At 37.7% G+C, this 12,822-nt stretch overlaps 1 protein-coding gene across 5 annotated transcripts in view; it reads left to right on the forward strand.

Moving 5' to 3' along the window:
- BUB1B (BUB1 mitotic checkpoint serine/threonine kinase B) overlaps positions 1-12,822 on the forward strand; it is an 87,512-nt gene that overhangs the window by 63,566 nt on the left and 11,124 nt on the right. For all 5 annotated transcript variants that reach the window (XM_056810257.1, XM_007480038.2, XM_007480039.3 and 2 more), the window contains 3 exons: positions 11,507-11,658; positions 11,853-11,990; positions 12,319-12,419. In XM_056810257.1, coding sequence (XP_056666235.1) covers positions 11,507-11,658; positions 11,853-11,990; positions 12,319-12,419 — 391 coding nt within the window. The remainder of the gene's footprint in view (positions 1-11,506; positions 11,659-11,852; positions 11,991-12,318; positions 12,420-12,822) is intronic.

The following is a 12,822-nucleotide window of genomic DNA, read 5'->3' on the forward strand; positions in this document are numbered from 1 at the left end:
TGCAAGAAAAGAAGTTTTGAGGAAGGGAAGTGGGTTCCTGGGAGAGGTCATGATATATTTCTCAACCAGCCTCCTTGGTGAAGTAGGAGACTAAGTCATCTGCTAAAAATGTTAAAGAAAGGGAAGTGTGGTAAGAATAAAAAGATTCCAAGCAGTTTTTTTAGAGAATGAAATAGGGAGCTAATAATGAAAAGGGTAGAAAGGTTATTGAGTAATATAGCAAGGGCCTAGCTGAGGCTGTAGACCATAAATTTGTAGTAGATGAGATCATACTGATCTCATGGCTTTATTCATAGATATTTGGCAGTTGAGGACAGGAGTAGAGAAATAATGTAGTAGAGGTTACTTAAGTATGGGGAGTTGGAACAATGAAGGTCAACAAAGAAAGGAATTCTGAGAGTAGTTAGTTTGTGAACTATTAAGTGGTAGATCATGAGGCTGAATTAGGAGACAAATGAAGACTGGAGAAATGGTCTGGGAAACCAGGCATGCGTCAAGGGCCTGCATGTCATGGTAAGGACAAAAATTTTAATGTGAGTGAGTGGGAGAAGCAGACGGATAATAAACTAGATTAGGAAAGTGGAATTTCAAAGTAACTTGTCTTAAAGATACAGTTCCAAGAGAGGTTCCCTAATCTCCGGTCTGTGAACTTGGGTGGGAAATTAATTACATCCTTATTTTTCTTAATCTTTAATTGAACTTTATCATTTTTTAAAATTACAAGTTTTGTTTTGTTTTTTAATCTGAGCAGGGGATTTATAGGTTTTACCAGGCCACCCATGGAGTCAAGGACAGATAAAGGTTAAGAACCTCTGCAAGAAATACCACAGAAATCTTGGTCAAGTCAATAAGCATTTATCAGGTGCTTACTATATGCCAGGCATGGTGTTTCAGTGCTAGGCATGTAAATGCCAGCAAAAAGAAAGAGAGCCCTAGCCCTCACGGAGTTTACATTGTAAGGGAGGAAGGCTCTCATACAAAGGAGCTGAAATCATTGGTACTGAAGAAGCTGAAGAATTGTGTGGTAAATGAGTCATTAGGTATATGTATTCTTTTAAATTCTGTATTTTAAGAAGGAAAATATGAATAAACTAAGGAAGGAACTCAGCTTCATGGAGAACTTACCTAGTTATAATATGTTACCTAAAGGATATAGCCAAGATACATATGCTAGTTTGTGGCATAGCCTCCTGGATTCCTTTTGTCTTCATCCTGAGACATACCTTAGCAAATGTGAGGTCCAACTAAGCTAGTTTTGTCAGGATCAGAATATGATAATGTATCCTGAATAAGGCTTTATAGTTGGGAGTAAATAAAGGGTACTGACACCAATCAGTCAATACATTATAATTACCTGTTATGTGCCAGGCCCATGCCAAACTTTTTTTTTTTTTAACCCTTACCTTCTGTCTTGGAGCCAATACTGTGTATTGGTTCCAAGGCAGAAGAGTGGTAAGGGCTAGGCAATGGGGGTCAAGTGACTTGCCCAGGGTCACACAGCTGGGAAGTTTCTGAGGGCAGATTTGAACCCAGGACCTCCCATCTCTAGGCCTGGCTCTCAATCCACTAAGCTACCCAGCTTCCCCCATCCCCCTATGCCAAACTCTTAACACCATCTATAACAGTGCAGATATTGGGCAGTGTTTCTCAAAAATTTTTGGTCTCAAGACTCCTTTACTCCCTTTAAAATTATTGAGGAGGGGGCAGCTTGGTGGAGTGAGAGAGCCTGGCCTAGAGACAGGAGGTCCTGAGTTCAATTTGGCTTCAGACACTAACTAGCTGTATAATCCTGAGCAAGTCATTTAATCCCCACTGCCTAGCCCAGTAATGGCAAACCTATGGCATGGGTGTCAAAGAAGGCACACAGAGCCCTCTCTGTGGGTATACGTCTACCTTCTTCCCTCCAGAGACCCTTACTAAAAAAGCAGAGGGACTCCAGCAGAGCTACTTCCTTCCCCCTCTCCACCAGACCTGGTGACATTTTTCAATATCACCCACCCTTCTACCCAATTGCCCAATGGGAGCACTTCCTCCCTCCCCATATGGGCTAATGGGCATTTGGTCTGGGGGGTGACTAAGGGGCTGGCACTTTGTCTCTAAAAGGTTCACCATCATTGGCCTAGCCCTTAAGTGTGGGAACCAATACACAGTATTGATTCTAACATGGAAGGTAAGAGTTTTAAAAAAATAATTATTGTCAAGATCCCACAAACCTTTGATTTTTGTGGGCTATATCAATATTTACTTTAAAATTAAAGGACAATTGTGGGAAAACATTTATTCATTTAAAATAATAAACATTGCATTTTAATGTGAATGACGTTTGTGTGAAAATATTTTTATTTTTTAAAACAAAAAATTAATAAGAATGGCGTTTTTTTACATATTTTTTGTAAGTCTCTAATATATAGGTTTTTCTTTCCTTTTTTTTTTTAACCCATACCTTCTTTCTTAGTATCAATTGTAAAACAGAAAAGCAGCAAGGGCTAGGCAATCAGGGATTTACCCAGGGTCAGCACAGCTGGGAAATGTGATACCAGATTTGAACTCAAAACCTCTTGATTCCAGGCCAGTACTCTATCCATTTTGCTACCTAGCTGCCCCAATATCTTTTTTTTTTATCCCTTACCTTCCGTCTTGGAGTCAATACTGTGTATTGGCTCCAAGGCAGAAGAGTGGTAAGGGTAGGCAATGGGGGTCAAGTGACTTGCCCAGGGTCACACAGCTAGGAAGTGGCTGAGGCCGGATTTGAACCTAGGACCTCCCGTCTCTAGGCCTGGCTCTCAATCCACTGAGCTACCCAGCTGCCCCCCCCCCCCCCCCCAATATCTTAATAGAAGATATCTGGATTCTCAAATCCACTTTTCCTTTCAATATATTGTGATATGTTGCTTTGGTTGGAAGTATGTGGGGAAAAAAATCTGGCTTCACTCAGATTTGTAGTTGGAGAAGAGAGGCATATTTTAATAGGTAAACAGCATCTTAGTATTATTATGAAAATAGCTTTGATCTCATGAACCCTCTGCAAGATTCTCAGGGACTCCCAGGAGTCTGCAAACCATAACTTGGGAACCACTGATAAGAATAAAGAAGCCCTAGAAATTTTAAATATTCTTAACAGGAGCATTAAAAATCCTTTGCTACTTAGTGGGTATATTTGTGGATTCATAAATAATTTTAACTATTTGTCAATGTCTCCCTCTTCAATGTCCTTTATGGGGAAAGAAGCAAAGTCTAAACTGCCTTTCAAATTGAGATCCCTGAAGATAATGGCAAGAAATGAAGTTCAAAAGTCACAGGACAGTTTTGGAAAGTAACCTGGAAGTTGATAGATGGGGAGAACAACAAGGATAGGAGAGAAGATTATAGGAATGAATTGAGTGGACTCAAGGAGAAAAGACTAGTAGGAGAATAAATAGTATGGGAGAGGAAGAACACAAATGAGTTCTAGCCTTCTCTCTTTTAGTCCTGTAAACTGCAGAGCGTGAGAAAAAGAATGACTTTCAGTGAAGTTTTACAAGAGATATGATGCTCCTTGGGGAGACAATTAGGGTGTGGAATGAGTGATAATTGAAAAGCTCAATTCTGCCTTTGTTGAGTATTATAGAGTAGAATTCCAAAGGAATCGATGGAGCAGACTTAGGAGAGGAGTGAATTAGGTTGAGTTGGCCTGGAAGAAGTAGTCGTGATTAGACTACAGATATAGGTTTGGGAGATCAAATTGTCTTGGGCTCAGACTATGGTAGTAGGGGAATTAGTGGAGAAATAGGAATGAGCAAAGTGGGAATTCAGGACAATCAGCCTTGCATGGCAAGAGTAATGTGTGAAGGAATGGGGAATAGTTTAAAAGGATGCACCAAACTTAGTGGGAAGTCCAAAGCAGTGAATTAATCCTACTTCCTCAGCCACAGAAATAACAATCTGAAGATTATCCAAAAACTTAATTATTTAATGTTTGCTAAAAGTGAACCAAATTGTTGTTTGGGTTTTTTTGTTTTGTTTTGTTTTTGCTGCTCCATTGTTTTCTCTTATTTCTTTCTTTATTTTTTTAAACATTATTTTATTTGGTCATTTCCAAACATTATTCATTTGAAACAAAGATCATTTTCTTTTCCTCCCCCCTTCCCCTCCCACTACCTCTCCCATAGCCAACACATGATTCCACTGGGTATCACATGTGTTCTTGATTCGAACTCATTTCCATGTTGTTGGTATTTGCATTAGAGTGTTCATTTAGAGTCTCTCCTCAGTCATATCCCCTCCACCCCTGTAGTCAAGCAATTGCTTTTCCTCGGTGTTTTTACTCCCACAGTTTATCCTCTGCTTGTGAATAGTGTTTTTTAGATCCCTGAAGATTGTTCAGAGACATTGCATTGACCCTAATGGAGAAGTCCATTACCTTCGATTGTACCACAGTGTATCAGTCTTTGTGTATAATGATTTCCTGGTTCTGCTCCTTTCACTCTGCATCACTTCCTGGAGGTTGTTCCAGTCTCCATGGAATTCCTCCACTTTATTATTTCTTTTAGCACAATAGTATTCCATCACCAACATATACCACAATTTGTTCAGCCATTCCCCAATTGAAGGGCATCCCCTCATTTTCCAATTTTTGGCCACCACAAAGAGCGCTGCTATGAATATTCTTATACAAGTCTTTTTCCTTATTATCTCTTTGGGGTACAAACCCAGCAGTGCTATGGCTGGATCAAAGGGCAGGCAGTCTTTTATTGCTCTTTGGACATAGTTCCAAATTGCCCTCCAGAATGGTTGGATCAATTCACAACTCCACCAGCAATGAATTAGTGTCCCTACTTTGCCGCATCCCCTCCAACATTCATTACTTTCCATAGCTGTCATGTTAGCCAATCTGCTAGGTGTGAGGTGATACCTCAGAGTTGTTTTGATTTGCATCTCTCTGATTATAAGATCAGAAGACTTTTTCATGTGCTTATTAATAGTTTTGATTTCTTTGGCTGAGAACTGCCTGTTCATGTCCCTTGCCCATTTATCAATTGGAGAATGGCTTGATTTTTTGTACAATTGATTTAGTTCTTTGTAAATTTGAGTAATTAAACCTTTGTCAGAGGTTTTTATGAAGATTGCTTCCCAATTTGTTGCTTTCCTTCTGATTTTAGTTATATTGGTTTTGTTTGTACAAAGCCTTTTTAATTTGATGTATTCCAAATTATTTATTTTGCATTTTGTACCTCTTTCTACGTCTTGCTTGGTTTTAAAATCTTTCCCTTCCCAAAAGTCTGACATATATACTATTCTGTGTTCGCCTAATTTTCTTATAGTTTCCTTCTTTATGTTCAAGTCATTCACCCATTTTGAATTTATCTTAGTGTAGGATGTGAGGTGTTGATCTAAACCTAATATTTCCCACACTGTCCTCCAATTTTCCCAGCAGTTTTTATGAAATAGTGGATTTTTGTCCCAAAAGCTGGGTTCTCTGGGTTTGTCGTATAATGTCCTGCTGAGGTCACTTACCCCGAGTCTATTCTACTGATCCTCCTTTCTGTCTCTTAGCCAGTACAAATTGTTTTGATGACTGCTGCTTTATAATATAGTCTGAGATCTGGGACTGCAAGACCCCCTTCCTTTGTATTTTTTTTTTCATTATTTTCCTGGATGTCCTTGATCCTTTGTTCTTCCAAATGAACTTTGTTATGGTTTTTTCTAAATCAGTAAAAAAAAATTTTGGAAGTTCAATGGGTATGGCACTAACTAGATAAATGAGTTTGGGTAGGATGGTCATTTTTATTATATTGGCTTGTCTTACTCATGAGCAGTTAATGTTTTTCCAATTGCTCAGGGCTAGTTTTAGTTGTGTGGAGAGTGTTTTGTAATTGTGTTCATATAGTTCCTGTGTTTGTCTCGGGAGATAGATTCCCAAGTATTTTATTTTGTCTAAGATGATTTTGAATGGGATTTCTCTTTCTAGTTCTTGTTGCTGAGCTGTGTTGGAAATATATAGAAATGCTGATGACTTATGTGGGTTTATTTTGTATCCTGCAACTTTGCTAAAGTTGTTGATTATTTCGATTAGCTTTTTGGTTGAATCTCTGGGATTCTTTAAGTAGACCATCATGTCATCCGCAAAGAGTGATAACTTGGTCTCCTCCTTGCCTATTTTAATGCCTTTAATTTCTTTTTCTTCTCTAATTGCTACTGCTAGTGTTTCTAGTACAATGTCAAATAATAGAGGTGATAATGGGCATCCTTGTTTCACTCCTGATCTTATTGGGAATGCATCTAGTTTATCCCCATTGCAGATGATATTAGTTGACGGTTTTAGATATATACTGTTTATTATTTTTAGGAAAGACCCTTCTATTCCTATGCATTCTAGTGTTTTTAATAGGAATGGGTGTTGTATTTTATCAAAGGCTTTTTCTGCGTCTATTGAATTAATCATGTGATTTTTGTTGGTTTGCTTGTTGATGTGGTCAATTATGTGGATGATTTTCCTAATATTGAACCAGCCCTGCATCCCTGGTATAAATCCTACTTGATCATGGTGAATGACTTTTCTGATCACTTGCTAGAGTCTTTTTGCTAGTATCCTATTTAAGATTTTTGCATCTATATTCATTAGGGAGATTGGTCTATAATTTTCTTTTTCTGTTTTTGGCCTGCCTGGCTTTGGAATCAGTACCATGTTTGTGTCATGAAAGGAATTTGGTAGAACTCCCTCTTTGCTTATTATGTCAAATAGTTTTTATAGTATTGGGGTTAGCTGTTCTTTGAATGTTTGATAGAATTCACTGGTGAATCCATCAGGCCCTGGGGATTTTTTCTTAGGAAGTTCTTTGATGGTCTGTTGCATTTCTTTTTCTGATATAGGATTATTTAAGAAATCTATTTCTTCCTCTGTTAGTCTAGGCAATTCATATTTTTATAAATATTCATCTATATCACCTAGGTTGGTATATTTATTGCCATATAGTTGGGCAAAGTACCAGCTTCTAGTCTTGTTTATTAGTTCAATGGTTCTATCACTTTCAATTTTATTAATTTCTCCCTTAATTTTTAGAATCTCTATTTTGGTTTTCTTCCGGGGGGGGGGGTAATTTGTTCGTTCTCAAGTTTTTTGATTTGCATTTCCAATTAATTGATCTCTGCCCTCCCTAATTTGTTAATATATGCACTCATGGATATGAATTTTCCTCTAAGAACTGCTTTGGCTGCATCCCATAAGGTTTGAAATGATGTCTCACCTTTGTCATTTTACTCAATGAAATTAATTGTTTCTATGATTTCTTCTCTAACCAATTTTGGAGTATCATATTATTTAATTTCCAATTAATTTTTGATTTGGCTCTCCATGTACCCTTACTGATCAATATTTTTATTGCTTTATGATCTGAAAATGTTGCATTTATTATTTCTGCTTTTCTGCATTTGAGTGCCATGTTTCTGTGACCTAGTGTATGATCTATTTTTGTGAATGTGCCATGTGGTGCTGAGAAGAAGGTGTATTCCTTTTTGTCCCTATTTATTTTTCTCCATCTGTCTATTAACTCTAAGTTTTCTAAGATTTCATTCACCTCTTTTACCTCTTTCTTATTTATTTTTTGGTTTGATTTATCTAAGTTTGATAGTAGTTGGTTCAAGTCTCCCACTAATATGGTTTTACTGTCTATTTCCTCCTTCAATTCTCCTAGTTTCTCCATTAGAAATTTGGATGCTATACCATTTGGTGCATACATGTTGATTAGTGATATTTTCTCATTGTCTATACTCCCTTTTAACAGAATATATTTGCCTTCCCTATCCCTTTTCATCAGGTCTAGTTTTGCTTTGGCTTTGTCAGATGTTATGATTGCAACTCCTGCCTTCTTTCTATCAGTTGAGGCCCAGAAGGTCTTACTCCATCCTTTAATTCTAACCTTGAGCGTATCAACCTACCTCATATGTGTTTCTTGAAGACAACATATGGTAGGGTTTTGGGTTCTAATCCAATCTGCTATTTGTCTACGTTTTATGGGTGAGTTCATCCCATTCACGTTCAAAGTTATGATTGTCACTTGTGGATTCCCTGGCATTTTGATATCTTCCCCTAGTTCTGACCTTTCTTCTTTAGGTATATCCTTTTGAACCAGTGATTTACTTTAGGTCAGTCCCCCTAGTCCTCTCCCTTGATATGCTTCCCTTTCTAGCCCCTCCTTTTTTATGCTCCCTTCCCTCCCTTTTTATACTCCCCTCCCTCCTCCCCTCCTTGATTTTCCTTTCTTTCTTACCCTGTTGGATAAGATAGAATTCAGGATCTCACTGGATCTAGATGTTCTTCCCTCTTGGAGTTGATTTCACTGAGAGTAAGGTTTAAGTAATTCCATTTCATGCTCTCTTCCTCTCCTTCTCATATGAGATTTCTTCCCCTCCCCTTCCCATGTGTATCTTTGTATGGGAAAGATTATTCTATTATTCTATTTAGTTCCCCCCCCATTTCTTGAAGTAAATGTTAGTATTATTGACGATCCCCCCCTCCCTTTTTCTTACTTTGCCCCCCCTTTCACCAAATCTTCTTAATGTCCCAATCTTTCCCTATGCATGATTCTTCTAACTACTCTTATGATGCATACAATTTTTGAGAGTTACACAATACATTTCCCCCACATATTAATATATATAATTTGATATAAATGTAGTCCTTATAGAAGAAAGTTTGACTTAAAGAAAAAGATAAGATTTATCTACTTTTCCCTTTCTTTCATATTTACCTTTTCATGTTTCTCTTGCTTTCTGTGATTGGATATCAAAATTTCCACTAAGTTCTGGTCTTTTCTTAGCAAATGCTTGGAAATCTTCTATTTTGTTGAATGCCCATACTTTCCCCTGGAAGTATATAGTCAGTTTTCCTGGGTAGTTGATTCTTGGTTGGAGACCCAGCTCTCTTGCCTTTCTAAATATTGTGTTCCATGCTTTGGGGCCTCTTAGTGTGTTAGCCACTAAGTCCTGTGTCATCCTTATGGGAGCCCCCCTATATCTGAAGCTCCTTTTCTTGGCTTCTTGTAGGATTTTCTCCTTTTCTTGGAAGTTCTTGAATTTGGCAATTACATTCCTGGGGGTTGTCTTTTGGGAATTTAGTATAGAGGGTGTTCTATGAACCCTTTCTATTTCTATTTTGCCCCCTTGCTCCAGAACATGTGGGCAATTTTCTTCTATAATCTCCTGTAGAATAGCATTAAGGTTTTTGTTTATCTCTGGTTTTTTGGGGAGACCAATAATTCTGAGGTTGTCTCTTCTTCCTCTGTTTTCCAAGTCTGTGACCTTTTCAGTGAGATATTTCATGTTTTCTTCTAATTCATTAATTTTTTGGCTTTTCTTTATTAATTCTTGCTGTTTTGCAAGCTCACTGTCTTCCAAATGCTTAATTCTGGTCATTAGGGACTGGTTTTGCTTTTCAGCTTTGTCTGCCCTTCTATTAGATGCTTCCAGCTCTTTCTCCAATTGTGAAGTCTTGTCTATCAGACTGCTGATCTCTCTCCCATTTTTCTTTCCAGAAGGTTTCCATGTTTTGGATAAGCTCCAATTTGAGTTCTTCCAGAGCTTGTGGATAGTTTCCATTTTGGGAGGCATGTTTTGATTTTGTTTGGATTTCATCTTCTTTCTCTTCTTTTCCTTGGGTACTCCCACCATAAAAGTTTTCAATAGTCACTTTTTTCCCTTTCTTCTTAGAGGCTTGATTTTGGGCCGTGTGAGTCATTCCTTTGGTGGTTTTATTCCCCTTTCCTTTTTGGTCTGGGTGATATGGGCAGGTTTTCTGTGAATTTAGGTGCCTCAGACTAGTTCTTCCCAGCCTCCGAGATTTCTTAGAGAGCAGGCCCCTGTGCTAAGTGCGGCCACCCCTTTGCTCAGCGCAACCGCCCCTGTGTACGATGCAGCCATCCCTATGCTCAGAGCAGGATTCTCCCGTGAAACCGCTCTGAGAGGTCATTTCCTAGCAGTCTTTAGATCCCAAAGACCCTGGTGTGCCCCCCCAGACAGAGACGCTCCTCACTCACTCGCTGTCCCAGTGAGTGCTCTGATAGCTTACTCTGGTTTGGAGGGGGCGGAAGAGAAGGCTCAGTTCACATTTTTGTGCAAGCTTTTCCTCCTTTTTATAGTGTGTAAATGTTCAAACCCCATGTAACTTTGTTTCTGTGGGGTACTGGAGAGTCCCTCCGTTCTTTCAAAGGTTATTTTTATGCTCTTTTGATGTAGTCTATTTCATTCGGTGCTGGGGAGAGGAAGTAATTCACATCTAGATTGCAGCCATGTTTACCCAGAAGTCTGTTTTTATTTCTTAACATTCTTTTTTTTTCCAATTTTTAGTTCCAAATTACCTCTTCCTCCAGTCCCTCCCCCACCCATTGAAAAGGCAAGCAATATAATACAAAAACCCATTTCTTTATTAGCCATCTTACCAAAAAGAGAAAGAAAGAAAAATAGAGTAAAAAACAATATATTTCAACCTGCTCTCAAAGTTCTTCAGTTCTCTCTCTAGAGGTGGTTAGCATTTTTCATCATGAGTCCTTTAGAATTGTCTTGGATCATTGTATTCATCAAATTGAATTATTTGAGTTTCACTTCCTTTTACTGCCTAGTTTACTAAAAGAGTGAAAATTCAAACGAGAAGAAAATATGGAATTAATTCAATTACAAAAAGAACATGTAGTTATATAGGTCAATGTAATATTTTAAATCAGTAACATGGGTGAATACTGTTGGATGCCTCCAAAACCCAAAGTTTGCTTGTCATGTTAAAATGGCTAAGTATTGCTGTTCAGTCAGAGTCTAACTGCAAATCAATTGTATTAGACCTTAAGAAATTAAGATTTTGAGCCATTGAAAGAAAAATTGAGAAGATTTGGGAAAATTAATAGTGAATTCAACAGAATTGGTAAAACAACATATACAATAACTATAATAATGTAAAGGGAAAGTCTAAAGAAAGTTGGATGTTATATAATTATAAAATGAATACTGTGTAAACTTAATCTTAGAGAAGGAAATAGAATCTCCTTTCTCTTCCCCCATAGAGGTGAGAGGCTACGGTTATGGTTACTTTGTCAGTTTTGTGTAACTGTTTTCCTTTGTAAGGGAAGCTTCACAAGGGGAAGGTATGGAGGGTGTATATCTGGAAATTATTTTTTAACCCTTACCTTCTATCTTAGCATTGTTTCTAAGACACAAGAACTAGGTAATTGAGGTTGAGTGACTTGCTCACGGTTGCACAGCTAAGAAGTGTCTGTGATCAGATTTGAATCCAAGGCCTCCTGACCCCAGGCCTGGGCACTATACCAACTGTGCCACCTAGCTGCCCCAAAATTATCTCTGTTGTTAAAAACCAATAATAACTAGTTAGGATATTGTTGGAAAACAGTGATTTTTTTAAAAAATACAGTTGAATTTAGAGTTTAATCCTTTCTGCTATTTCAACTAATGAATTTCAGTTAGATGAGAAAGAGTTGTCATTTATTACTTCTGCTGGAGATTGACTCACCTGTGGCTCTTTCAGCCCAATCGTGGAAAACAGTCAAGAAAACACCTGTTCCTCTGGGTTCTCAGGATCTTCTGCCTCCTCAATTTCAAATATTTCCTCAACTAAATGCCTTCAGATCCCTGAGAAACTGGAACTTACTAATGATGAGAGCATCATTCATCCTTTGGGTAAGTGATTCCAATGAGTTCTGGCATATGTTTTGGAGAAATGGCCACAAACCTAAAATATATAGAATAGCCCTGACATAATCTTAGAAGTGACTTTGGTAAGTAAATATTGGTCACATACTCTTTTGCTCTTCTTTTAAGTTCTATTTTAAGTTCAGATTTATTGGGTAATACTTTTGCTTCTGCCTCTGCAGATAATTCTTACTCACCCTGGTGCTTAGAGCGACGTAGGCAACTGTTGGACTCACTGCCAGAACTGAGAGACTCTCCAGAATTCTACTTAGAAGAGAGGTCCATGCCTGAGTTGGAAGTGGAAAAAAAGATTGAATTAGGTAAATGCCATTTAAAGCATTTTTAACACTTGGAGAAGCTTTGGTACCTAAACGTGGATGCTATTGCAAATACCTCATAGAAGTTTCTGGGCAGGAAAAAAACTGTTATAGAAATAAAAAATATTTCATGAACTATGTCTTAGTCAACAACAGTAAATCACTTATCTAATGAGCCCCCTTTAATTAAAATTAGTAAGTGATTTTGAAAGTTCTTCTAAATGACACTCTATAAACATGGCAATAATATTTCTTGCTCTTAAGCCAGACATTAAGGTTAAGTGTAAGCAATACTTAATATAATTCATAAAAGGAAAATAATTCTTAACAGGTAATGAAGATTATTGCATCAAACAGGAAAACTTAATTGGTGAAGACTACAGGATATTTCGGGTAGCTCAAGGCAACTCTGCAAACTTAACTATGATAAAGGTAGGACAAAATGTTTTTGCTCCCTGCTTCATCTTACATAGTTTATCTAGCATTTTAGTATTTGATACTTTTAGGTTTCCCAGAAATCTAAAGAATTCCCTTTCCTGTGTAAAAATTAAATTAGTTTCTAGAATTATATTTTAGGAGTTTTATTAAAGATTTTTAGAAATCAAGGATACAAAATAATAAACCACGTGCCTAGGGTTGATTAGCCCATTCACAGCCTACTTACTACATGTTGCAATGTCTGGGTAGAGGAAGAGCCCCGTGGGAGAGCCCATTAAATAAAAATTGTGATTCCTCCCAGTTGGAGACTCAGGTGAGATTATAGGGAATTCTGGGAAATACCAAGGACTTCTGGGGATTGAAGTCTAGGGTTCAAATCTCCATTTTTACACCTGAA

This window comes from Monodelphis domestica, chromosome 1 (assembly GCF_027887165.1).
Source record: "Monodelphis domestica isolate mMonDom1 chromosome 1, mMonDom1.pri, whole genome shotgun sequence".
Lineage (NCBI taxonomy): Eukaryota > Metazoa > Chordata > Mammalia > Didelphimorphia > Didelphidae > Monodelphis > Monodelphis domestica.